At 44.7% G+C, this 26,483-nt stretch overlaps 4 protein-coding genes across 5 annotated transcripts; 1 reads left to right on the top strand and 3 right to left on the bottom strand.

Moving 5' to 3' along the window:
- Window positions 1-40: 40 nt before the first annotated feature.
- Window positions 41-8,264, bottom strand: xpnpep3 (X-prolyl aminopeptidase 3, mitochondrial). Its single transcript, XM_084438863.1, has 10 exons — window positions 7,996-8,264; window positions 7,594-7,716; window positions 6,961-7,368; window positions 5,716-5,900; window positions 5,330-5,392; window positions 5,071-5,184; window positions 3,300-3,385; window positions 2,965-3,148; window positions 514-634; window positions 41-394 (listed from the first exon to the last, which is right to left on the bottom strand). Exons 1-10 carry the CDS (start codon window positions 8,063-8,065, stop codon window positions 228-230), a joined length of 1,521 nt encoding a protein of 506 aa, XP_084294989.1. The 5' UTR covers window positions 8,066-8,264; the 3' UTR covers window positions 41-227.
- Window positions 8,265-8,467: 203 nt separating this feature from the next.
- On the top strand, window positions 8,468-15,525 carry st13 (ST13 Hsp70 interacting protein). Its single transcript, XM_084437577.1, has 13 exons — window positions 8,468-8,576; window positions 9,024-9,160; window positions 9,913-9,961; window positions 10,159-10,243; window positions 10,550-10,623; window positions 10,875-10,941; window positions 11,703-11,787; window positions 13,081-13,191; window positions 13,383-13,485; window positions 13,563-13,679; window positions 13,956-14,040; window positions 14,227-14,321; window positions 14,596-15,525. Exons 2-13 carry the CDS (start codon window positions 9,051-9,053, stop codon window positions 14,725-14,727), a joined length of 1,113 nt encoding a protein of 370 aa, XP_084293703.1. The 5' UTR covers window positions 8,468-8,576; window positions 9,024-9,050; the 3' UTR covers window positions 14,728-15,525.
- A 796-nt stretch (window positions 15,526-16,321) lies between these two features.
- On the bottom strand, window positions 16,322-19,225 carry rbx1 (ring-box 1, E3 ubiquitin protein ligase; the record flags this gene model as incomplete). Of its 2 annotated transcripts, XM_084438706.1 has the most annotated exons (5): window positions 19,111-19,225; window positions 18,502-18,580; window positions 17,848-17,918; window positions 16,645-16,730; window positions 16,322-16,528 (listed from the first exon to the last, which is right to left on the bottom strand). In XM_084438706.1, the coding sequence occupies exons 1-5, from the start codon at window positions 19,186-19,188 to the stop codon at window positions 16,516-16,518; spliced, it is 327 nt and encodes a 108-aa protein (XP_084294832.1). In that variant the 5' UTR covers window positions 19,189-19,225. The 2 variants fall into 2 exon arrangements, with proteins under 2 accessions (XP_084294832.1, XP_084294833.1); XM_084438707.1 differs by lacking the exon at window positions 16,322-16,528 and having other exon boundaries at window positions 16,641-16,730.
- Window positions 19,226-19,827: 602 nt separating this feature from the next.
- chadla (chondroadherin-like a) lies at window positions 19,828-24,146 on the bottom strand. The gene is made up of 8 exons (XM_084437831.1): window positions 24,058-24,146; window positions 23,451-23,624; window positions 23,063-23,257; window positions 22,477-22,778; window positions 21,893-22,397; window positions 20,987-21,673; window positions 20,578-20,744; window positions 19,828-20,441 (listed from the first exon to the last, which is right to left on the bottom strand). The coding sequence occupies exons 2-8, from the start codon at window positions 23,622-23,624 to the stop codon at window positions 20,126-20,128; spliced, it is 2,346 nt and encodes a 781-aa protein (XP_084293957.1). The 5' UTR covers window positions 24,058-24,146; the 3' UTR covers window positions 19,828-20,125.
- Window positions 24,147-26,483: the final 2,337 nt, after the last annotated feature.

Here is a 26,483-nt window from a genome sequence, read left to right as displayed (position 1 = left end):
GTTTTTTTCATTTATTGTGGAAACAGAATAGGGTTCTGTCTTATTTCTATGAAAGATGAGGATGAGAACATAAAAATCAAGTAAGATCCTTCACATCTGGTTACTCACAGAAACTCTTCCTGCCATTCAACCAAGGGAAGATATTCTCAGGTTCTCATGCACACACTTGCTATTATAACCAGCAAGATACATCCAGTACATCAATGCAGCCCGCTTGCCCGTCTCAGCTATCTCTGAGTACAGGCTCTTTCCACCTCAGAGATGGTCTTGGGCGTATCAGAGGACAGGATCAGTGGCCCCCCTTCCTCTCGTATCACAACATCATCTTCTATCCTCACCCCAAGCCCTCGAAACCGCTCTGGAGCCTGGTCATCATCTTCAGAGATATACAGCCCTGGGACATGGGAAATGGACATAGACATGTGAATGCATTCATGGGCAAAATCTAAGTGTCTAGATCTTGCGTGGGTGCGTGGGTGAATAAGTGTATGCTGTGTGTGCCACCAGGCCTACCTGGTTCTATAGTAAGGGCCATGCCAGGCTGCAGGGGCTGGGAGCGGGACAGCTCAGGGGTGTCGTGTACATCCATACCCAGGTAGTGGCCAACATGGTGGGGGCAGTACCTCTTTGCAGCCTGAGAGGGGCAAAGCAACAGAACAAGTCGTGGAAGCAAGAAGACAAAGTGTTGTTGAATTCTAAAAATTCCTCACAAAACAAATCTTTCTCATCTCACGTGTTAATCAGCATTAGGTGATGTACTTCAATGTTGGGTTGAAATGCAAATCAGAATCAGATCAGTTTATTGCAATGATAGTTTACACATACTAGTCATTTGTTAAGGACGGTGGTGCATACAATGATGGAGACAACATTAGACAGGGTGAAGGACAGGACAGTGCAAGGACAGGACAGTGCAAATACAATATCCAATAAAGTACAAATGCAAAATACACAATATACGGAGTGTGGTGAGTGTATATAGTGTGTGTGCAGAGTGTATATATATGTGTGTGTGTGGTATTATGGATTACTACATTGCTGCAACACTGTTGCTGCTTATTACAGTGTTATAACAAAGTTGCACCACTTTTGCACCCTCTCTAGACAGGGTCTGGATCTGGTAGTGAATGGAACCCAGGTTCCTCCTGAGGACAGCCTATGGAACCCAGGTTCCTCCCGAGGACAGCCTCGTGACACGAGGTTCACTGTAACTTGGCAGCTCTTCCCTTCTTTCCTTTTTAAGCGTGCAGCCGCTTCTATACATGACATGTGTCTCTGTTTGTCCGTAGCATGAGATTTACACCAATCAGGAGTAGCTGATACCATTGCACACCAGCAGACTTGCAGAACATTTCTTAAAGTGTACCCTACTGGCTTTGGTTTGGCTTGCTGTCATTACTGTACATTTCCCCGAGTTGAACTGCTAAAAGAAATGAGTGCCTCTATTATAGGTGGTACACTGGGATATTGTGCTTTAAAAAGGGTGTAATTACTGCAGATCACTATTTCATACTTTAAATTGGCCAGAAGAGTTTATGGCCATTTCCTGACCACAGGCCATTGGACTGAGTAAAAATTAATAGTCGATATAGCCAAGGCTCCTTGATTCCATGCCCAGTAAGAGCTGGTAGCTTTGACTGTTTGATAATGCCCTGATTTTGAAAAGTGTAACCTCAATGTAGCCTTTATAAGCAGCTGCAGGAGCCTCAAATGCCTCAACAAAAATATGCCTGTTGATACACTGTTATTGTTTCATATTTTGGGTGACAGTAAAGCTGACTAATAGGCATAATTTTGCAGAGATTAGTCTTGAGCTCATTTCAGTCTCCATACAACATAAACGTGGTCTGGAACTTGGGAGTCATAGAGTTTTGGTCTGGGTCTCAACATCCTCTGGAAATCAATATCCTGGTGTGGTCTGGGTCTCATCCATTGGTTTTGACCACTTTCAGTTATCTTCTGATAATGTAATTTTTTTTTATTTTTTTTTTCATTTTTCATAATTTTTTTGTGTTTGCAAGAAATACCTTGCAACTATTTAATTATGAAGCATTGCATACTATAGAATGAAGGTGTTTTCTGTTCAAACTGATCTTGGTATTGTCCGTGGTCTTGACATCCTGGATCACAGCCTCAGCGTCTGGGTCTTGAGAGACTGGGTCAGGGTGAAAGTCTTCAGGGATTGGGTCTAGGTCTCCAGAGTTCCACTCCTGACACTACACTATCTCTGTCATTTGGTAGCATTGCTAATGGTTGTTGCAGAGTCTCTGGCCCAGTTTCCTGTACACTAATTAAAACTACTAAAAGTACTAGCCTTAGGCTACATTTGCACAAATATTTTTTCATTTTAAAACACTAGCACTGTTTCTGAAATAATCTCCATATACGTCCATATTAACGTCATGAAAGTGCATATCACATGACCATTCACATACACTGGGCATGCGCATGCCGGTATAAACAGCAAGCAGATAGTCTTAGTCTTCGGCTTAGTTGCAGAAAATACTATGGAGGAAGAACAGCAGCAGTAGCATTATGAAATGCAGAATTTAACTGCACAGCAGCAGAGCAGCCACTAGCATAGCCAACAAGGTCAGCAACACCTGCACATTGGTATCCATGATGAAATAACCACTGGTAGTCAAGGCTGATGTCTGTTTTTTTCCGGAAAAGGATTACGTGATATGGTGTGTGATGAAGAGAACATGGGTGTCTGCGTCATCATTTTCAAAAGTCTCCATTTCCGCCCGTTCACACGACAACACAATCCGGAGTATTCAAACTAAAACTATCAGCAGAGTTTTCAAAAGTCTCAGCTTTAGAGGCTCAAAAACACCAAACATAGTGTGGACGCTAGGCATAAATGTATCAAAGTTTATGGGTTTTAAAATGAAAATGTATTGGTGTAAACGTAGCCTTAGGCCTAGGATTGTGTTTGGGAAACAGTCCCTTCATGTAACCTACCTTAAGGGCATCAGCGCTGCTGGTGGAGGCCCTGATGATGCCCAGCATTCTGAGCTGCCGTCCCAAGAGCGCCAGCATGGTGCTGTAGATGTGGTCCAGACTGACGCCAGGGGAGCACAGAGACAGACAGGTCCTCTGCACCTCCAGCACCGCCTCATACAGCTCTGCCTGGGCCGGGGTGAACCTTGGGTCCACGGAAGGGGCAGGTGGTGGTGAGGGGGGGGGGCACAAAGGAAGCTAAATGTCCAAAATCTTAGCGCAACCCTTTCAAGACTTACTTCGTAATTTAATAATAATTTTGAATGTCCTATGGATGGACAGGTCCTCCTGCTTACCTTCCATTCACTGGCCAAGTCCGAGTGATATCACTGACATAACCAAAATATTCACATCCCCCATCAAGTAGAACCATCTCCCCATCCTTAGAGAGAGAAATAAAGAAGGCATTGCTGAAGTTCACTAGACATAAATATGACAGAGAGGCATCATGGGGTGTAATGGATCAAAGGCCCAGCAACCCTGTTCCACACATTTTGTTCCTGCTCATAATTGAGACGATTCTGGGACATGATTTTTTAAACATTCTCGGTCATATGCAACAAGACCATGGACCCAGAGCCGAGTTGAGCAATATTTGGTGTGGCTCAGAGGGACCTTGGTCTCTCTCGAGCCCAAACCCAATGTTCAGCTTTCTCGTCTTTTTTAGCAAGTCGTCTTATCTTGTGTAACTGGAAATCCACCCCTCCCCTCTGCAGCCGCTGGGTTGACGAGGTAACGGCCCACTTGAAGCTGGAAAAGCTTAGATACATCACTCATGGATCGAGTAGGGAATTCTGTAAAGTATGGCAACCATTCATGAATTATTACAATAATGTTTACATTCCAAGGACTGCAACTTAGTGTCTGTATCCGACCTTTACTAACTTTGAAGAACTGCTGTCACCTGCATTTCCATTTATTTTACTTGTATTTATTTACCTTACTACAGAATGTGACCTTGTCCATCATGTCTTTTTGCTATATGTACCACAAGTAGCAATATTGCCACTGTCAGTAACCATTTTATTTCTGTAATTGTGGAGGGTAGCCAGTCTCCCGCGTTGGAGGGGGGGGTGTTCTGTTGTTGTTTGTTGTTGTTTGTTGTTATGCTTACAATCAATAAAAAATAATTGAATAATAATAATAATGGTTGGTCGGGGGTTAAATTGCCTTTTTACCAATAAGTAGTTATAAACAATTAATTTGTTGATTACTCCACTGCCATTGCGAAAGAAAAAAGCTTTTTCTTCCACCAAATATTCTATCAATGAAGGCATTTTAACTATAGGAAGAGTGTCTTGATCTTTGCTTGGTTACGACCTATTAAACCCCGGGGTTTACCTCCAATCGACAGCACCTCCAATCTACAATCTACAAAGATCTACTATTGTACCCCAGTCTGGGGTCCGGGGTGAGGTTGGATCCCCCGGATATGCCTAGGAATCAGCGGATAGAGGAAGAGTGCTCAGCGGTCAATTCAATTTCTGATGCAAAACCGCTGTAGTGGCTTCAAAGCTGTACTGTAGGCTACTCTTATGGATCCAGCAAGTCTTTTCAAGTACTTCTTGCAATGCTTTGTTTAGTAGATCCATGTTTTATCCTATTGCATAGCGACAAACCAGATACAGCCTGATACAAAACCGGATACAATGACCGGATCCAGTTTTGGAGTAGGCGTGCTCTAGACAGGGTCTGGATCTGGTAGTGAATGGAACCCAGGTTCCTCCCGAGGACAGCCTATGGAACCCAGGTTCCTCCAGAGGACAGCCTCGTGACACGAGGTTCACTGTAACTTGGCAGCTCTTCCCTTCTTTCCTTTTTAAGCGTGCAGCCGCTTCTATACATGACATGTGTCTCTGTTTGTCCGTAGCATGAGATTTACACCAATCAGGAGTAGCTGATACCATTGCACACCAGCAGACGGCAGTAGAAACCTGCACCACTTACCAACTAGGTGTGATTTTTTCCCTACTATTTATTAGTTGTTATGTAATTTGGTGCTGTGATAGAAAATCTAATCTGGTTATCGCTCTGGTGAGGTCATTTTATATCTGTAATCTGACTCACCTTGACAATCTGATTGTTGTTTATGTAATGAAGTGTATTAGCTCTGTTTCCACCAGCAACCACAGGAGGATAGGCCAGGAAGTTGGCTCCATGGGCACGGCACTCAAAGTCAAACTGAGGACAGAATGAGAGAGATAGAGGTACAAACTGATAACTGTCTGAAATATTATACACATTTCATATTCTAGACTTGGCCCAGTAACACTTCTTGGAGCAGTGGAGACACTGAAGCCAGACTCTGTAAACGTGTGCACCTCACCTTTGCATACAACAGAGCTTCATCAATGTTCCCGTGAGACATACCCATAGTCTTTCTGAATGCCTGAAACAAGTAAAAACAGGGTTTCTATGGCAAAATGTATGTAATGTATAGAAGTTTTAGTGTGATGTATTAATGCATTGATCATATTGTTATCAGAATCAGTTTTATTAGCCAAGTAGTTTTTACACATACTAGGAATTTGTTTTGGTCAATTGGTGCACAACACTGATGCAGATAACATTAGACAGGGTGCAAGGACAAGACGGGACAGTTCTTGTTCTCAGTTATATGTTCTCAGTTATGTGTATCATATTCTGCTCATTGTAAGTAATTGAGGCTACAGCACTACATAGCATGAATATGGTCCTTGCTTTCTCATTTACCCGTGCCGTGATGCAACCAGCCTCCTTCATGAGGGCCACCTCTGCGGAGCTCTTGATGGCCCTGAGAGAGTGTGTGAGGGGTCGGAGGGAGCGCACCATGGGCCCCCCCTCCAACAGGGGCCTGACATGGCTCTGGTGGAGCCGAGGATGGCAGGGTTGGGAGCCATCATACCACACAGTACTGCCTGTAAGACAGAGCATGAGAATGAAAATGAGGGTAGAGCAATACAGTGGTATTAGACAATTTCCTATAGTCACTTTTCCATTAGTTTAATCTACAGCAGGGGCATGGGCCTGGCCTGGCAACCTATCTTGAATTTTATTTCACTGCACCGTTGTTTCCTTCACAATTAAATCCACAATAGAATAATAGTGGGCAGAGCGATTTAGGGATGGGTTGCCACTTGCCAGGCTAGCATGGACCTGCAAAGACCTACATAGTGGAGCTTAATGGCTGTGACAGAGAAAATTATCTACCTCATCTTAAGCCTCGGATACACTAGAAGACTTTCACAATCGTAACAGATTATGAAATGCCTGGGAGTATACACTAGATGACTGGCTTCTGCAGATTTATGTATGACAACTGAAAAACTGGGTATCGCACATTTAACGACTGGCCCAGGTGATGGATCATACATGATACGACTTGTCACTCCAACTGAGGCCAACTGAACGTATTAAACTCTCATCAAAACACTTGCGAGAGTTTGTAGAGTAAACAAACATGGATGCCGCAGATCTAGAGGCTGTTGCCATAACTGAATCAACACTTCTTCTGTTCCTATACTCCAATTCACTCGCAGAGCTCTCCACTCCTCCCTTCTCTGTTCGTCATTATTATTCTTATTTAGCGCTATTTCTTTTTCCTGTATCTGGCCTCCTCTGATTTCATTGGCTATTGACGATAGGCATTCACAGCTGGGTGGTGACGAGTTTACACTACACGATTGCGTCCAGAATCTGCTAAAAAATATCAAACATGTTTGATGTGACTCGGATCGGGAGAAGTCTGTTCTCAACATACACTTGCCGATTTAAATCTGTACCCCATACACTTACAGATTTCTGTGCCAAATTGCCACTCCGACTGCCCCCAACTAGTGCAGACTGCTGCTGACTAGGACAGACTCGGCAGGATTGTGAATTGTGTATAAAATCGGGCATAGTATCTTGTAGTGTTTCCTCCACTGTGTCCATCAACATCAGTGTGTTCACATGACCCCCCCCCATCTCTGCACCTACCTTTGAGGCTCTTGAGGATCAGGCCAAGCTCCTCAGTACTGTTGACCCTCTCAATCCCTGTCAACGCTGCCGCCCCGTCCTTCCCTGACCTGGGACCATCCCACAGCTCCCGGGCGGGGTCCCTGCGGGGCACGAAGAGGATGGCCTGGTCTGGATGTCCGCTGCCACACAGGACCAGGGCGCTGTCAGGCTCCATGAAGCCTGTGAGGTAGAGGAAGTCCTGGTTCTGGTGGAAGGGATAGGGGATGTCGTTGGTCATGTAGCGGATGGGGTGTGAGAGGACCACCACCACGTGGGAGCTGGAGGAGGCACTGGGTCCCTGACGATCCGCCTGGGCCTCAATGAGAGAGGCCAGCCTGTGTCTTCGAAGCTCATACTCTGTCTGGGTCAAGCCTGGGGTCACCTCACCTGCGACAGAAATGAGGAGTTGATGCTGAGGTCATTGAAACAGAAATACTGTGCGTCTGTCTACTACCCTGTGTTAAATGATGCACACTTGTTTTAGCTTGTGAGCTACAGTTTGGGTTTGCAGATAACACAATTACAAGCCGGTTTTGATTTAATTTAAATTATGTACATTTTAGTGGTTGATTCATAGAGATGGAACAAGCCATGCACACAAACAAGACTCACCATGTTTAATAAGGTGTGGGTGTGTGAATGTGCTAGGCTGGCCAAGGTATCGTGGTGGAACCTTGTTCTGTTTCCATCCTCCGGGTTTGACCGACACATTCCTGAATGGACACCAGACACAGCCTAGCCAGACAGGGTTCCAGTTAGGAGAAGATTTCTAGAATTCATTCAGCTAGATAAATGGGATATTCTGCTGCTGACTACACGTGGTCCAGTGTATAAAGAACACAATATTCCTAAAATGTACTAATAAATCAACCAACTGGGAAAGTAGTAAACATTTTCATACACACTGAAGGACGAAGCTCTTATACAAACATATAAGATAACTTGCATAAGAGTTACATTGCAAATTACAAATAAACCAAAACAAATAAAACGAAACAACAAATCACACCGAACCTCGACTCCAATTAGAGCGTGACAGCAATCTGACGGTCGATCTGATGAGAATGTTGGGTGAGGGCAACATTCTTGCAAGTCGGTGAGAACATTAGCGACAGTCAAGTCCCACCATGTTTGGTCTATTCCAGTCTTCGCCTCCTTAGACTATTCTGACAGTGCATGCATTATAATGAGATAAAATAGATGAAACTACATAAATGTATAATCTGGAGTTAACTTGTACCTTATTTTATATCTACAGTATGTGGGAAGGGAGAGACCGAGATCAAATTATTGCTGTCCCTGCTTGTGGAAAGGTGACAGATCGGCCTCCCCTTTAAGACCCTCGCTGCTATTGGCGGAAAAGTGCAACGTCGGGTTGATGATTGGATAGAAATGATGTGACACGTTTATTTGCGACTAAAGGTCTTTCACTTAAGACCCCATCGCGTGTTTTGGTTGTCATGTTTTGGTCTAATTTGAGCCTGCATAAAATTACCAGACCTACACCATCGAAATTCAAAGCGGGAGTGGAAGTCTTGGTTGCAACTCTCTCCACCCATTCCTACCTGCCGTTGAAGATTTTACTGCTATTACAGGTAGTTAACCAAATGTATTTGTTTTACGTATTATAATTCATTTGATACTCAAATACTTGAATTGTCAAGCTATTTGCTGCATCAAAACAAGCACGCGTCCTGCGTGCATGCTAGGTAGCTAGCTGGCTGACGTTCGATTTCCAGAATATTCCAGATATCCCGCCTCCTATCTCGCTTCCCAACGTTGAGGGGTAACATAACCTATTCACAATTGTATCTAATGCACGTGGCCTACGTACGTCCTGACGATCCTTAAGACTGTAAGTTAGATATTATTGTCCGTTATTGTGGGTTGCTAACTAGCTAGCTTCAATAGCTCATATAGGCCATAATATGCTAACGTTAGGTAGCTAGTGGTAGCAAGCAAACCAAGCTATCAATTCATTCAAGCCAAGCTAGCTAGACGACTAGCCAACTGTACGTTTGTTTCTCTCTCCTTCTCTGCAGCGGTTGTGTTGGACCTGAGAGACCAGAATGGACTCGCGGAAAGTGTCAGAGTTGAGGGCTTTCGTGCAGCTGTGCGAATCCAACTCATCCGTATTGCACCTGCCCGAGCTTGGCTTCCTTCGGGCCTGGTTGAAGGGGTCAGTAATCCTTTCTGCATTAGCGCACAGCCATGTCAGCGGGTGAAGTCACAATATTTGAAAGTTATTTTGATTCACACCTGTATCGCTAACTTGCACCTTCGGTTCAACATTCAAGCCTCGTAATTCTTTGCCGCAGTCACGCCCACCCACAGTCTGTGCTCGACAGCGCGGCGCATCAGAAAGGGGTTGATGAGACTCCATCTATGTTACCATAGGACACATGGGTGATGAGACTGCATCCATGTTAGGAACCATGTATTATACATAACATAGTATTTGATAGACCTAGTTATTGATAGAACTAGTGCAATGCCCATTAAAAAGAGAGCAGTCCTTCCATGATAATATGATGTACTGTACAATAACCACCAGACCAAATTAAAATATATTATTGATTTATTGCATAACGCATTATTTTTATTATACAATGGGTAGTTTGGACCTTGCAATCTGATTGGTTAAGAGCTGTTGTATATTCACCGGGTAAAGCCACTTTACAGTTCTATATGACTTATGTGCCCGCTATTCTTATGGTGCCCTAACCAAACCTAACCATAACCCAAATATAAGGTATTTATGGCTAAAATTCTTGAAATCTGTTCCACCCCCTGCGACATCATCATTCGGTTAGTGCCAAATGGCACTGTTTCTCAATACCCAAGCCAATTCAGGATACAGGCAGGCAGACACCATTTCTCTCTTTAGAGAGAGATGAGTCTCTGCTAAGATTATTTCTTGTTTTGTTTCAGAATGGGCGCCAATCTTCCACAAGCAACCAAAAATGACTCTTCGTGCAAGGTGAGATGAGTCACAATCAAACCGGGGCAAAAATAATAGATGCATTTTTCCTCTTTTTTTATACTAGTGACCCATTTGTTTGCTTGCAAAGCACATTAGATGTTCCTACATATTGCTCTGTCTGTTCAGGTTTTCAAACCACAGTGGGTTAATGCCCATATAGCCATTCACTCGTCTACCTGTTCCTCTGTTCACAGGGTGGCTGCCCATGTGGTCCTCCCCCTACCTCTGCTCCATCTCATGAGCCCACCATGCCATCTGAGAGTGAGGAGAGTGAGCTTGGTATGTACTCGTATAGAGATAAATACACACGCATTTTAATCATTAGCGTTTTAATCTCTATGCATCTACTCAGTGCAGTGTTCCCATGCTGGGGGATATTGCAAACATGTTCACAACTTTTTTACGTGTCGCCATCCTGCTCCTTAACCTTCATATCGCCTCTAGCTGCTCACATAGGAAATTAATCTGGCATTGAGCTGCCTGCTGGCCATCTGAACACAGTAAGGGAGGGAATGTCTCTGTGAAATAGAAACCACTCCTAAATTTGTAGAATGACAATTGAAGATTGATCTCCTCTGTCCTCAGAGATCGATGCTGAGGGGGTGATTGAACCAGACACAGATGAACCCCAGGAGATGGGAGACTTTGAAAACCTGGAGGTGAGGATATAGGCACTGCAGATTATGGGTTTAGGAATGGAATGGATGAACGAACAAAGTACCTTATCCAGTTTTCTTTTTTCCTTTTTACACGGTTAAGAACCTGAAGACCCATCGCCACAGAGCATAGCAGCACAGAAGAAATGTTTAACACTTAACTCTGAATGTAACATTCCACTTTAGCCTGGACAGGATATGGCATCTCAAATGTCCCACAATGCATCAATGACAATGGTTTCCTGCTCCTTCAGGTCACAGAGGAAATGATGGACCAGGCCAATGAGAAGAAGATGGAGGCCCTCGAAGCACTAGGAGAGGGTGGGTCTCTCCTCTCATCCCATTTTTGTTGTTGTTATTTAACCTTCGTTTATAAAGTACTCTTCACAAAATTAAAAGTGCATAACAGAAAAATGTGTACACAAAGCTATATAAAACAAACATACTGTACAGTAAGTTCAGGCATGTTTAATCAAGTGAGCTTCAGCTGTATCAGCCTCGGACACTGGAGGGAAGATTAAAAGGCCCTGTAGATGAAAAGGCCCTGTAGATGAAAAGGCCCTGTCTTCTATTGTACTTAGTTTCGTCTTGGGGACTACAGGTAGAAGGAACAGGGTTCATGCAGAAGAGTGGGGCAGGGGAAGTTGAGATGGGTAGGAGAGGGCTAAGCCATGTGAGACCTTGTAAGTAAGGAGCAGGACCTTGATGAATGCATGTACTATAGGTGTTTTTCTGCATCAGTGTAAGAAAGGATTAGACAAATGTTAGCCTGGCTCCAGCTCTGAATCTGAATTTTATAAATGTGATTCAGGGTCTGGAAAGGCTGTCATCCACAGTGATTTCTCAGTTGGAAATCTAACCAGGCCAATCAGTGTCCTTTGAGTGTGGTGATGGAATTAAACTGTGTGACATGATTGGTTAGGGGATAAACTAATCGCTGAGGACTCCCTCGGCAACGGCCATCTCAGAAAATTGCTGCAATGGGAGCATGTTCACACTGAATAATTAAGAATTAAACAAAGGATTAAATTTGTGGTAGCAATGGATTAAATGTCCTCTTTGTTGCTGTCTGTCAAATGTAGGTGAGCTGCAGAAAGCCCTGGACCTCTTCACTGAAGCCATCCAGCTCAACCCGCGTGTAGCCGTCATGTACGCCAAGAGGGCCAGGTGAGTTGCCAGGCGGTACTTCACAATGGAACTGTCTGGGGGGTCCCCCAAACTTCGCAAAACTCACGGAGGACTACATCATTCGCAAAACTCACGGAGGACTACATCATTCATTCAGCCATGTCACTTGCCGACATTTGTGTTTTATACATTCTATGGAAGATCCCTTCATAATCGAACACATAAAAGAGCAAATCTGTCGATCCGCATTTCCCTCGGACACCATCGGCCTGACAGCATTCATATTTGGCACGGGTATCCACAGGGGTCCTGGGCAGGCAGTGATGGAGCTGAATTTTTTATCAATTTACGTTTTGGGTCATTTTAACCAAAAATACTGCTCCATAGCCACCTTCCTTTCACAAAGTGCTGCTCCGGTCTAAATCTATTGCACCCAAGTAAAGCCAACCAATAGTAGCTTTGCAGAGCTGGGCTGTGTGCGTCCAAGCCATTAAGCTTGAGGAAACAGTGCTTTGGCAGTGGAAGCTAGCTAGCTAGGCATAGGAGATGATAGCAGAAATAAGGGAATAATGTCTCTCATAGTCTATAGTTCGTATTGTATGTGAGTTTCTCACTAACGTTAGCCAAAGCAAACTATCATTCATAGTGACTCCTTTTACATCACAAGCGTGAGTCTGTGAGGTCCCATTGTACACAATAGTAGCTAACGTTAGCTAGGTAGCTTGCTAACGTTGGCCAAACCAAGCAATGTTACAGAGAGAAAGCAGTATACCACCATCTAAAAACCACATGCTATGTCAAAGGCCTTCGTGTATTAAAGCTGCATTCATTGATTTTATTTTACCATTACATGGTAGTAAGGGACCTGCGCAAACTTGCTTATAAACCAACGGCTAAAACGAACGGCCAGAGCCGTATAAGGCACAAGGCACAGGGGGCGGAGCACAGGCACTACTATTGGCTACACAGGCAGGAATGCTGGAATAACAACAGCCAGGCGACCGGTAAGGGTGAGTCATTGAAGTAGGATGCTATTAGGATGATATGGCTCAATGAAATAATCTGATATCAGGTGGTTTTAATTAGTTTTGACAATATGAATGAAATCAATGAATGCAGGTTTAACCATTTACAGTTTGGTTTATTTGACTGTTGGCCATAATGCATTGTGCCAGTAGCAATCACATATACTCCACTATACAGTATTAGATTGTATAGAGGACAGCTAAACAACTATAGATGTGTTTGTGTCCGTAGGACAGTAGAACATATCATGTTGACTAAACATCAACACAGAATAGTGATACAGACCCATTTATGCTCTTCTGTCAGCGTCTACATCCGGATGCAAAAGCCCAACGCCGCCATAAGGGACTGCGACAGAGCCATCGAGATCAACCCAGACTCTGCACAGCCCTACAAGTGGAGGGGGAAGGCTCACAAGTAAGCTGCGCATCTTTAACATGGAATACAACACATACAGTAGTTACAATAACAATCAGATATCATTTTGGTTGATGTACATTCATAGGCTATTACAGTTTGGGCTTAAATAGATAAAGAGATTGCTGGGATGGGATGACAGATGCTCACTTGAGGTCCGCTCATTTTCCACTCCCTACCTCGTGTATCAGGTTGCTGGGGCACTGGGAGGAGGCCGCCAAGGACCTGGCCACTGCCTGTAAACTGGACTACGACGAGGATGCCAGTGCTATGCTCAAAGAGGTCCAGCCCAAGGTACTGACCCTGCCCTGTTCCTAAAGATCTCCTCTACACTCCTGTCGCCTTCTCACGTTATCACTTCATCTCTTCAGGCCAACAAAATCATCGAGCACAGGCGCAAGTACCAGCGCAAGAGGGACGAGCAAGAGATCCATGACAAGAAGGATAGGATAAAGAAGGCCAGAGAGGAACACGAGAAAGCCCAGAAGGTGAGTACAGTACGAACAGCAGCAGGAGAGTGAAGGTAAACGTTGGAGACTCGGGCTGCATCAAAGCCAAGGAGACTAAATGCATTGTGGGCGACTCTAGTCGAGGGAGTTTCTACCTAAGCCAATGAGCTCGACTCCCCATTCCGAGAGAATGGGGAGTGAATTGGTTCAGCCGCCATTGGACCTTCACAATGGGAGTGAATTGTGGGCGTAGCCTAGTCAATCCCTCCACTACGTAAACTCCCTGGGCTACATCTCCTGTGTTTCTCTCGCCAGGAGGAGGAGGCCAGACAAGCAGCAGGGGGTATGCCTGGAGGTATGCCTGGAGGTATGCCTGGTGGTATGCCAGGAGGGTTCCCAGGTAAGAGTTACAGAGACGCACTCCTTTCCAAAGACAAAAATGAAAGTCCACATAAACAGTTACCTTAGATTATTAATTGTAGTTATTTTTTTATATATATATATTTTATAATCTCTATAGTAGGAAGTTACCATTGAATCCAGTAGAGCCATTTCTAACCCCCAGCACTGTTGTCTTTTCCCATAGGTGGCGCCGGTGGCTTTCCAGGTGGAGCGTCTCCGTTCGGCATGCCCGGACTGGGCGAGCTCTTCAATGACCCAGAAGTGCTTAATGCCATGAAAGTAAGAAACAAAGTCCCACCTCTGTTGCACCTTAAAGTGATTCAAGATTCAAGTTTAGTAGTTGTTCCTCAGGAGAACTTCTCTCTCAGGAACAACACTTTGCTTTTTTCCACTTGACAAAACTGTAGAACACTTGGTCTAAGCAAGATGGACATAATTGCACTTATCTTAAAGGGATAGTCTGGAATTATGGATAGTTAGTAGGGGCTAAACTGAAGTGGTTTCATGTTAGTTGATCCCCATATGCAATCTAATGGTTGTGCGTCGTTTCCAGGACCCTGAGGTGATGGCAGCCTTCCAGGATGTGGCTCAGAACCCAGCCAACATTGCCAAGTACCAGGGCAACCCCAAGGTTATGGCCCTCATCACCAAGCTGAGCTCCAAGTTTGGAGGCCCGCAGGCATAGATGGTCGAAGAGGAGAGAAGCTGCAAGAACAGGGGCGGGTTCAGAAAAGGAGAGTAGGAGATGGTGTCAGTTTGAGTGGAGGTAGTCATGGTGATCTGCACAGCAAAGAAGCCTGTGTATGGATCAAATGAGGAAGGGTGACCGGCAGACTGATATATAAAAAAAAAAAGAGGCATGCAGCAAGTTTTACTCTAGCCAAGGGTTGGGGAGGGATGGGTGATAGCAACTCTTAAATGTTCTTAATTGGGGGCCAGCCTGTTTAAGGCAGTTTGCACTTAGTGGTTATACACAAGCCAGCTTCATGGTTATTGTTGGGGAGTCCTACTGAGGTCTGCTGCAGCCTTTATCATACAGAATCCCTGTTTATCATACAGAATCCCTGACAACTCTTCCCACCAATCTCCCTTAGGGCTACGCTTCCACACAGGTTGGTCTATCTTTAACCTGAATCTGGAATAGTTAAACACAACCTCTCACTTAATACCACCAGCATAGAGGAACATTCGAGACATTATTACTCTATGGATTATTACTCATCTTTTGGGGGTCTCTAGTGAGCTGACCAAACCTGTTTGTTTTATCAGGAGTTGAGTAGTCTACAGTAGAGTGTGTTTCTGGTAAACTGATTTCTCCCTCAGGTTTTTTTTCCGCCTCACTTTCACTCTAAATGTAACGTTTTCCTTGTCTCCTTTCAAATGCAAAAATGAATGCATTACTGTCCTTTTGCTTTTGAATCTGTGTTGGAAAAAAAAATTAAATCAATACATTTTGGTTGCCAAACAATACATTTCTTCCTATTTGTATTATTTGTTTCTTCAACAGTGCAGTCATAACGTGGCTAAACTGAAATCGGTTAACTGTTGGTGATGAAAATCAGTTCCATTAATGTTGGTGACAGCAGAGCGTTCATTACAACGGGATAAGGTACTGACCCAGAAGTGTTTACACTAGACTGCAGCCATACTGACAGATTGCATTAATATAACACTGATGACTGCATGCCTTTTGATTATCACAGTTGGAAAACATGGCTGACTCAGAGCCTCATGACCTCTCACTATTGTGCAGTGTTCTCCTGCTGAGTGGCCTACAGGCTGCCAGCTTTAGCAAGCCTGCAAATCTTCCCTGTCTTCCTGCTGAAGGATTAGTTGTCTTTCTGGGCCATGTAGTTTCCAGACCATGCCTGGATCCATAGCTGTCTGAGCTGCCTCCACTGGCCTGGTTAAGTCAACCAGGGATATGACCAGGAATATACAGGAAACAGTCAGTTTTTAGAAACTGATCATCACTATTTCTTGCAATGTTGAATGCACATGTAACAGCAGACGCCCCTTTCCTTTGTTAGTAATGACTGAGTTGAGAGATGAGGCCGCTTCTTGTCACATCCAGGGAATGTCAACCTGCTAATTGGCTTCCATGCCTGTCATCATACATCTCTTTTGTTAAGCCAACCAATTAGGATTATGCACTAGGGATCACAGTATGTCTCATTTTCTGAAACTCTTAAGAGTCTACATGCTGTTAGAACATCTTTGTGGACTTCTGCGTAATTTCACTTTAAGGCAACAAAGACGAACCTAATTTTGACAGAGCATTGATGTTTATTCATAATTTACAATAACATTGCAAATTCAAAACTTTTTTTTTTTTGTTTTAGCTAACCTAAAACAATGACATGGGGAAAATGGGGGTAATGTTCTTTTGTAGAACAAAGAGAGGAGGAAGGGGAAAACAACAGTAAGCATGAAACTGGCAGCAGTTGCCAAGTCTCGGTCCAGAGTTTTGCACCTAGTGTCCATACCTGTATGAAAGAGAAAGCAGACCGAAGCTTAGTCAGTGAGTAAATGGAATACGCCAGGCATTCTGTGGCTCCAAATTACAGCCAGCATCACTGATTACACTTAACCCAATACTCACTTCTGAAACTCCCACTCCCTGTTGTCTAGTGGGCACACCTGCCTGGTCTTCAGCCAACGGGAGATACAGTGGAAATGGAACGCATGCTGGAACAGATGGAGGGAACGGCAGGATGTGTCACAAACATTGATATCAAAAGACTATTCGGTTGAGAATACCTGCCTCTACTGGATGTTGGAAACACCTGTCCTTACATTGTGACTACAAGTATAAAACATAGAAGACACGATCCCCAGGGGGGGGAATTTGGGCATTTCAGCAGCAAGAACAGAGAAGGTTCAGATCAAGAGCAAAAATATACATAATAAATAGTGCATAGTATAAATAAAACAAAAAAGACTATACTGTACAACTATCCAGTGTAACAACCATTGGATTTAACATTTTAGTTTTTGTAGTAACATTTTTCTTCAAGCAGAAAAGTATGCATTCTTATAGAGACAATGTAAATTGCTGTGATTTGTTATATATTGATTTATCATCATCTGCTGGAATATGTACTGTCACACTGTTAAATAAAGATTGTAACCTAAGTAGGGCTCGAGACTGCGACCAAAATGGTCGCATATGCACCCGTTTGAGTGTGCGCGAGTTCAATATTCACACGGTCCCATTCACGCCAGTGCATAAAGCTCCCGCCTGCGCCCCCCCCCCCCCCCCCCCCACCAGCTCGTGTAGCCTACTGACCATGAAAGTGCCAGACTCACGAAACGATCAAAGTGCAGACAAGTATTGGTAGAGTGTGCATCAAGCACCCCCGAGAATAAAGTCAGGCACCCCCCACCCACCTGCTGTCTGTTATCCATTTAGCTAGTGTTACAAAGGTGAAGCGGTCTATAGAGGATTATTTCAAAAAATTGAGGAGATAGAGGGTCGAGGAGGTTGAGGGAGAACGAACGAGAGTTCCTCTGAGAAGAAAAAGTACTACTTTCAACCACAATGGCTAACGCAGTACCTGTGGTTGCAGTATGAGGGGAATGCTATGCAATGCAAGTAAAGCCCAAACGAAAAAGTCTGTAAATCTGCGCGTGCCAAGTAGCGCCTCAGCGCGGGAGCTTCACCTGTCCGGTGCGACAAAAAAATGTGCAGGTGTGACCCACTGAAAAAGTCTGTCACATCAGTACTACTCGAAAGGTTAGTGTTGAGCCCTAAGTATAGTAGTATAAATAAAGGTTTGAAATGAAATGAAAAAGTGTCACTCACATTGCAGACTCCCCAGGCTACTGTGCACTCTTCCGATGTAGCAGAGGCTTGGTTGGCCTGGCACTCTATACCTGAAGGGAACAGGAAGAGCATGGTGTCATTATGTCATATTAGCAGCCATGTCTAGAACCAATTCATAGCCAGATCTTTTCACAAATTAGAGTGGAACTGAGTACATAAAACAACCAGAGAAGGCCAGGTGGGTGGAGAACCTGGACACCATCTTTCATAGGATGGATCTCAAAGTCATTCCTTGCTTCTTGGTATCCTCTCTCTCCTTACTTCCTCAAAACACAAGAAGATTCAAAGTGCCTTTCCTTTGACCATCTCTTCCACTTTGTTTTGAGAGGATACGAAGAGAGGAAAAGATAACTGTATTGTCCAACCATGGTTGGGAATTTGTCTCTGGTCTCATGACAGGGTACAGTAAGAGAACATAATAAAAAGCTGCATACTCACTCACATTCCACAATAATATAGACAAGTACAAATACATGTAGAAGCACAGTACATACATCGTATATCTGTTATCTAGCGTTATTGAGGAGGCCGATAGAATTGGGGCCAAAGCAGGGAGGGAGGAACGAAGGAGACATCGAGAGAATGAGGGAACCGGGAGAATGAGGTTTAAATATTTGACCATAAACTACTCACAGAGATCCATAATGTGGTTCCGGCAGATGGCACAGTTGTCCACCACAATGTCCCATGCCCAGAGTGCCACTGCATTCCACTGATGAGCAATAAAGAGAAACATTAGTGTAATTCTGACTCAAACATTGCGCAATGATCAAAGCGCAAAATTGATATATGGGTGAAATATGGCTATCACATTATCATTAGACAATGATGCATTTAATTATAAAGATAGTGGTTACAATACATCAAGAAATACGGAACAGAAGGGAAACAGGCAAAGGGGCCTGTCGATTTAGTTTGGCAACACACTTGCCATATCTACAATTTCCTCTGTTCGAACACGCGATCAATTAATCATTTTCTATGTTAACAAGTACTGTAAAAACGAGTACATTCAGTTCTGTAGCTACTCTCAAGCTAGATAGTAAGCAATAGCTAGCCTAGCGAAATGCATATTCATTCTATAATGTCCGGGACGACAGCTAGCGCTTAGCTAGCTGGCTAGGCTAGTTAGCTAGCTAGCTAAACAGGTGCAGATTTGACTGGTAGCAATTTCTTGCTAGCTAGCTAATTACTACAACTGTAGAGGTGTCAACACCGATAATAAATTCACGTTAACGTTACCTTCTTCACTTCAAACCGTTTCTTGCTCGCTCCACTGTTTGTGCCACTTGGGGTATCAACATCCATAGCTGCTGCCATCTTGACTGGGGAATCTTCGCGTGAATAAATGCGCGGTTGCGTGCTTGCAACAAACGATAGCCTGCCCTTAGTTAAAGGGGAGGTTTTAGTGCATTGAATAATGAAAAGGGACAATTACTTGCCCGTATCACTAAAAACAAATTACATACAATTATTACAAATGAGAAAGTATTTGGTCGGTTTGCGGGTTCGCTGATCAATTAAACCCATTAAGAAAAAAAATCAGGTTCTACCGAGATTTGAACTCGGATCGCTGGATTCAGAGTCCAGAGTGCTAACCATTACACCATAGAACCACTGTGCTCGTCCTAGCGAAATGTCCACTTTTCAATTAAATACAAAGTGTATTGTTGCGCATTGATTTTATTCTTTCCGATCTTAGTCAATGCATATACACCACGATGTCGTCTAGATAGAGGGACAAATTAACTAGATGTCAGATGTCATCAGTATGAAATTATGAGACATCATCCTTACTTACCTATCGAACATCAAGCTCCTAATCACTGTTCTAAAATGACATTAGTTATGCATGAACATAATGAATTCACCAAAAAAGAACGATGCCAGTGTATATTGATTTGTTTGAAATGCATTTTATGGTTAGGCGTACAGTATTTACATTGGGTAGCCTACAGAGCCTACACTTTAGCATAATATTCGAGTATCATAATAGATTATGAGATATGTGTGACACCTGTTGGGCAGATGTAGTATTACAATGAAGAATCACAGGTCTTGCACCTTTGTCTCTTTTTCAGTCAAAGTTCATTCGAACAACGTCACTGTCACATATCTGTCATAACTGTCAAGTATCTTTAATTTCCACAAGAGAACAGATTCGCCAGCTTGGGCTCGGGTAGAGTTTACTTCTTTCTTGTGGTAATTAAATATATTTGACACAGAGGCTTCATTTTGGTTACTTCGTTACTCACAACTACTTATTTTGTAATTTCAGAGTCTTCTTGTTCTTTTTGTTCACTGCTGTAGTGGGGTTCTTTTGTGGCTTGACTTTGGCTTTGGTTGGCTTGGTTTTAGCTTTCACTGGCAGCTTGGCTTTCCCTTTATCCAGCTTGAGGATCGTTGGTTTGGGCTTGGTGGATTTTGGGGCTTTGGAGGCCTTGAGTGGCTTGGCCTTGGCTATCTTCTCTGGACAGCTCTTGAAGACATGGACGTCTGTGACACTCTGACCCTGGAGCTCACGAGGGCGACCGCAGGTCGCTGTCACCTTGAGGGGGGCCTTCTCCATCCATCTGGGCAGAGAGAAGGGCAGAGCAAGGAACTGGATTGTTAATTGCCTGACTGTGTATACGGTATGTTTGTGTGACATGAACTTCAACTTATATGTGCATGTCTGCACTTGTGTGTATGTGTGTGTATCAGATTGACCTGCGCAGGGGCAGCAGGGCGCAGTCACACAGCAGAGGGTTGTCAGCCAGGTTGATGACCTCCAGACCAGAGAGGGGACTCAGGTCAGGCAGCGCCTCTAGCTGGTTCCCCCCCAGAGACAATACCTTCAGCCTAGAGCCCAGCCCCACCAGAGAGTCTCTGGACATCTGAGGAGAAACAGAGGGGGGAGATCTGAAGGACACTGATGTTATGACTATGGAAAACAAACAACAACAACAACAACAACAAATAAAGATCATAGATAAATGACATTGTACTGGGAGGACTGTGAATAAGGAACTGTGTATGAATTGTTCATGAACTACTGAGATGATCATCAGCTGGGGAATAGACATAAATACACACACACACACACACACGTGCGCAAGAACACACAGATATTCCCTACCTTCTCCAAACCCATATCATCCAGATAGAGCCGCTTCAGAGTCTTCCAGACAGGAAGTAACGCCTTTGGTCCAACCCAACGAATGGGATTCCTTGAGAGGCAGAGCTCCTCCAAACCGGAAGCTTTGGACAATGCACGAGTAGGCACCTCTGGGAGCTGATTGGCCTCCAGGTGAAGTGTCTTCAGGTGGGCGGAGTCCAGGGCACCAGGGGCGATGATGGCTATGGTGTTATTAGTCAGATAGAGTCCTCTCAGCCTAGGGGCTGAGGACCGCAGGCTGGAGGACTCCAGCTTACTAATAGCATTACGCTCCAGGTGGAGCACCAGCAGGTTGAACAGTGGAGTGAGGGCTGTACTTGGGAACTGGGCGAGCTGGTTCCCCTCCAGGTGGAGGTAGGTAAGCTCAGGTGCCCCTGCAAAGGTCTCTGGGTCCAGTGTGGTGAGGTCATTGTCGGACAGGTAAAGGTAGACCAGGCCCTTCATGCCCCGGAAGGCACCAGGGTCAATGCTGTGGATCTTGCAAAAGTCCAGGTGCAGAGAGACCACCTGTTCCGTGCCAGGAAAACTGTTGCTGGGGAGGTAGTGGAAGTGGTTGCCGCGGAGATCCAGGAGCTGGGTGCGGGAGGGGAAGCCGCGGGGGACCATGGTGTGACTCCGCCCCTCACAGGTGACATGCTGAGCCTCAACCTGAGCAGGGAGAGGGAGACATGCTAAAGGCTAGAGGAAATTCAATGATACTTGTGATAAAGGGAGCAGAAAGTGAGATTTTCAATGTCTGTCAAATTTTGGCTGAATCTCATATAGTATGTATAGTAAGATACATTCCCATTGACCGCTTTTGTCTGGCACACATCAAACAAACCAATACATACGGTAAGTCTCGTCTCACTAACAGTGACCACTCACATCACAGTCACAGTCATTTGGGCATTTGGTTTTCTTCTTTGGCTTGGCTGTGGGCAGGGCCTGCTCCCTGCTCTCCTCCTGCTCTTCAAACTCTTCCTTCAGCATGTCCTCCCTGCTCCGGCAGCGCAGGTCCAGGGGACCCACCATCTCCAGGGGCTCGCCAGACAGGTGAGGGGGCCCCGCACAGGCCCCCAGCAGCTTCAACCGGCCCTGTTTGGCCCACTCCCTCAGAGGACGCAGGTAGCAGTTGCAGTGGATGGGGTTGCCTGTAAGGTTGAGGCTCGACAGCTCTTTGGGTCCAGAGATGGGCTCCAGGTATCTCAACTGGTTGTGGCTGAGGTCCAGGTGGGAGAGGAGAGGGGCCCGTGATATAGCTGTGTCTGAGAGGTCCTGCAGGGACATGTGGTCCAGGTAGAGGTCGGTGACCTTGGCCATAATGACCGCCTCCTCGCCCAGGTAGGTCATGAGGTTGAAGCTCAGGTCCAGACGGGTGACCTCTGGTAATCTGAGTGGAAACAAGAGATGTCAGTCAATCCTAAGTATCTCTAGCCTGTGTGTGGGCGTATGTGTTCTCGACAGTTCACCTGGTCATGGTCAGGGTGGGGAAGAACTGCAGCTCGTTGTGGTCGAGGCTGAGGCGCGTGAGGGTGAAGAGGCCGGCGAAGGCCTCGGTGGCCAGGTTGTTAAGGGAGTTGTAGCTGAGGCGCAGCCACTTGATGTTCTGCAGGCCCTGGAAGGCCATGTTGGGGATGTAGACCAGCTGGTTGTGTGTGAGGGAGAGCATGTTGAGGAAACCCAGCTGGGTGAAGGCACCAGGACGGATCTCCTCCACACGGTTGTGCTCCAGCTGTAGCAGCTTCAGGGAGGAAAGGCCATCAAAAGACTCCTGGTGGATGGGGGAGGAACGGAGAGATGGAGGGATGAAGAGAGAGTACTATCTGATATACAGGACCTGAAGGACCTGTGTGCAGTGTGACCCAGGGTGTATTCCATTTCAGAAAGCTGTTCACTCCCTTCTGCCCCCTCCTACAAACGTCTGTGATACATGACAGGGAGGGAGGGCACATCAAAGAAGCAGAATTCTGGAACAGGCTGCAGAAACATTCTGGGACAGACTAGGAACAAGATTCTAGAATGGAATGCAGCACTGTCCCCATCTCTCTCTGTCACCTGATAGAGGATCTCAATGTTGTTGTTGGCCAGGTTGAGGGAGACCAGGCGGCCCAGGGTGCGGAAGGCCCCCTCCTTCACCGTCCGGATGTTGCAGCGCTGCAGGGTGAGGTGGGTGAGGTACGGGGTGTGCAGGAACGCTCCTGTCGGCAGCACCTGGATGTTATTGTTCCTCAGGTCCAGTTTTACTGTGATCTAAGAGGAGGTGAGGTGTTGGGAGGGATTTGCAGGAAAATATATAGAATGATTATTAGTAGGATGATCTTATAGTCTTATAGTAGGCCTATTAATTACAGTGTGACTTGGCCCATTATTATTTGATAATGGCATCAATTTACTTTTAAATAATGTATGAGCATTAATACTTTCGGATATATTTAAACCTCACCTCATCTATGGTTGGAGGAACTTCAGTCAGATTCTTGCCGATGCAAGCCACTGTCAGTTTGCGGCTGTTGCAGACGCAGGTCTTTGGGCACTTGCCTGCCTGTGATGGCAACACTGCTGCCCAAAGTATGAACACCCAGACCGAGAGCATAACGCAATCCGCTGCTGAACGCATCTGTGGTGGGGATAAAACTGGTTACACAATGAATTGTAATAACAAAGATAAGGCAAAATGAACGAACTCACTTCGGCTACAGTAGGCTAATACGTAATTACGCACAAACGATCCATAAAACGTTGCGCATTACATCCACTGAAAATGCGCAATAATCGGTTATTCCGTCCGTCTTTGGTAGGGATTTAGATTTTTTGCGCAAAAATTATGCGCACCACTCTTTGTTTACGTGTCTTTTCCATTAAGCAACATTTGAAATATCTGGAAAATGTATAATTCTGTCAGGCATAGCTTTAAAAAATAAAAAAATGCTGTTGACAATTCACAACATCACAGAATGCCCACTTGGCCAAAAGCGTAGGTCTACTTCTAAAGAGCACACATTTAAAAGTTACATTTTGAGAAATAAAACGCGGTTTGCAGTAGTCCATACCTTGGTTGAATTTGTGAAACACTCATCCAATGCGTGTTCTCCTCTATAAGCATACAGAGGTCTGGAATAATTTACAATGCGCTTGGGCCTGCGCGCAACGCAGAATGTGAGTGCATGAGGTATTCGCGCGTACACTAGACTTTGCATTGTTAGAATAACTGACCAGTTGAAAGAGTGAGGGGGTCTCGCAAACACGACTTTGGCAAATTCTCAGTCATGACCCTAGAGCCCCACTTCAAATTAACACCTTGACAATACATTTCCGGACAGGTTGGAGATAAGGTAAGTGCACTATATCTACATTTTGAATGGCACATACGACCGATACACCGGAGACTGTAGCCTACAGCTTATCATTTTGAAATTTGTTTTTCTTAATTCACAACAAAAAGTTGAAAAGTGAGTTCAATGTTCTGATTACCTACACACCCCCCCAGCAATAGCGTAGGGCGAAAGGTAATGTTTTTCGGTGGCATGCATTTGTTTGCGCGTTTGTGTGTTTGCATATAGCAGGATACTGGACCAATTTTCACGAAACTTAGTGAAATGGTGGAGCATGGTTCAACTTAGAAACCATTACATTTTGGAGTGGATCCGAATCACGGGTGGGTCCACGATCCGCCCAAACACGGCCGGCCATTCACCTCATTCTTTGGACTATGATTACGCAAAAATTATCATACCAATTTTCATTAAATTTGGTAGAAGGGTGTAGCATGGGCCAACTTAGAAACAATTAAAAAGGCTCAGGACTGCTTATCTCTCCAGGGTAAAAATAAGAGGAGGACCTGACCTACCAGGCCCTACCTGACCTACCAGACCTACCTGGTCAAGAAAGGAACCCAGTAAACCGAGACCAACTTAATGACAAGGAACGAGGAACTTACTCTTGCTTCATGGATGAAATTGAACATTGAAAAAACAATAATGCAGAAATACAACAGCCTATTTTCATTTTCTAAATGCTCAGTTATTGGACATGTCTGTCTGTCATTACCTCTGCCCCAGTAACGGTGCAGGTTGGTTGGTTGTTTAGCAGGATTACGCAAAAACTACAAGACTGATTTTCACGAAACTGGAGGGGTGTAGCATGGCCCAGCTTAGAACCTTTTACATTTTGGAGCGGATCCAAATCACCACCAGCCAGCTCCTTGTGTGGGGGCACTAGAGACATGGGGTTTGGACTGGGGTGTGTGGGGGGAGGGGGGCACCACAGAGCTGCCCAAACACGGCCGTCCATTTACCACCATTCATTTTTTGGACTTGGGCTCAGGAGCTAAAAATCTCCCCCATCCTTTGTCATGCACGTGTGCGCGCACAGAGGCACGAAATGCATTGATGGGCGGAGGTCTGTGGTCTCCAAGCACCATTTCTAGTTATATGAGTGCGGCCCTTGTTGCCTGTTAAGGGTGTGGAGATGATCTTGGGGGAACAATTTAGTGGGTGGACGCATCTGGTGTGAGGTATCCCCACCTCTGGTGGTTTCATCTGCCCCACTCTCAGCAGATTCTGACGAGAGCGAACGCTGTTCCCCTAAGGGTCTTCCAGCCTGTGCTTACATGTCCCTGTAACCAAGGTTATCAATAAATCAAGTGATCTTTTGTCTAAATTCCCCAGTCCAGTTACTCAAAATGACCTGTTGAGGGAACAGAGAGCCTATGTTGAAAGGATATGTTCGAACAGCTTCTCTGATGAGATGGAGAGTGCTGTTGTTGGGTACTACCTTCAGGATCAGCTATCGGTAATGAAGTGGGTTCATCAGGGAGATTGTTTTGTTGGTGATCCCATTGTTCAGATTGCTGTAACCTCACACTTCTCGTGAAATGGTTTTGCAGGCTTCACATGATGTGGCTGGTCATTTGGAGGTCAGAAAGACATGACCGCATTTTGCGTCATTTTTATTGACCCTGTTTAAAGAAGGATATTTCAACCTAAATTGGAGCATAGATCAATATACTTTAATGATCACCCCTAAGGGGAAATTTGGTGTTTCAGCAGTGGAAAATTTAAAGAAAGGTTGGAAAATGCACTAGATCCAGAGTAGTAAGCATAAAAAAGAGGAAGAACAGGGACTATATGCATCCATACTGTATTACAGCATGTGTACAGTATAATATAGAATAGAATAAAGATGTACATACAAACATCCAGTCTGTATAAATAGATATGTCTAGGAGTACACATAAGTACATCCAGACTGTATAGATATGTCTAGTAATATTGGTGTTGTCCCATCCTATCTAGGAAACTACCTAATTAGGAATCAAGGATACTACATCTTACGATCATCTGACTTCTTTACACGACTGTCCCTCGAGTGTTCACAGAACTGGGGAAAAAGGCATTTCGCTATGCTGCTCCCTCTGCATGGAATTCCTTGCAAGCTGACTTCAAATTGCCTGAACTGATCCTGTTTGACAGCTTTG

Source organism: Borostomias antarcticus (assembly GCF_949987555.1).
Source record: "Borostomias antarcticus genome assembly, chromosome: 5".
NCBI lineage: Eukaryota > Metazoa > Chordata > Actinopteri > Stomiiformes > Stomiidae > Borostomias > Borostomias antarcticus.
Note: the sequence above shows the minus strand (reverse complement) of the source record. Positions and strands in the feature narration are given on the sequence as shown.

What these genes read in the sequence shown, in the direction of transcription:
- xpnpep3 (XM_084438863.1), bottom strand. Translation starts at nt 8,065, where the DNA reads ATGTTGCCCTCACCCAACATTCTCATCAGATCGACCGTCAGATTGCTG. An exon ending in ACGCTCTAATTGGAGTCGAG is followed by an intron (nt 7,717 to 7,995) that starts GTTCGGTGTGAT and finishes CTGTCTGGCTAG; the next exon opens with GCTGTGTCTGGTGTCCATTC. An exon ending in GGCCCTTACTATAGAACCAG is followed by an intron (nt 395 to 513) that starts GTAGGCCTGGTG and finishes CCCATGTCCCAG; the next exon opens with GGCTGTATATCTCTGAAGAT.
- st13 (XM_084437577.1), top strand. Translation starts at nt 9,051, where the DNA reads ATGGACTCGCGGAAAGTGTCAGAGTTGAGGGCTTTCGTGCAGCTGTGC. An exon ending in ATGTACGCCAAGAGGGCCAG is followed by an intron (nt 11,788 to 13,080) that starts GTGAGTTGCCAG and finishes CTCTTCTGTCAG; the next exon opens with CGTCTACATCCGGATGCAAA. An exon ending in TGGAGGGGGAAGGCTCACAA is followed by an intron (nt 13,192 to 13,382) that starts GTAAGCTGCGCA and finishes CTCGTGTATCAG; the next exon opens with GTTGCTGGGGCACTGGGAGG.
- chadla (XM_084437831.1), bottom strand. Translation starts at nt 23,624, where the DNA reads ATGCGTTCAGCAGCGGATTGCGTTATGCTCTCGGTCTGGGTGTTCATA. An exon ending in ACATTGAGATCCTCTATCAG is followed by an intron (nt 22,779 to 23,062) that starts GTGACAGAGAGA and finishes CCCATCCACCAG; the next exon opens with GAGTCTTTTGATGGCCTTTC. An exon ending in CAAATGACTGTGACTGTGAT is followed by an intron (nt 21,674 to 21,892) that starts GTGAGTGGTCAC and finishes CTCCCTGCTCAG; the next exon opens with GTTGAGGCTCAGCATGTCAC.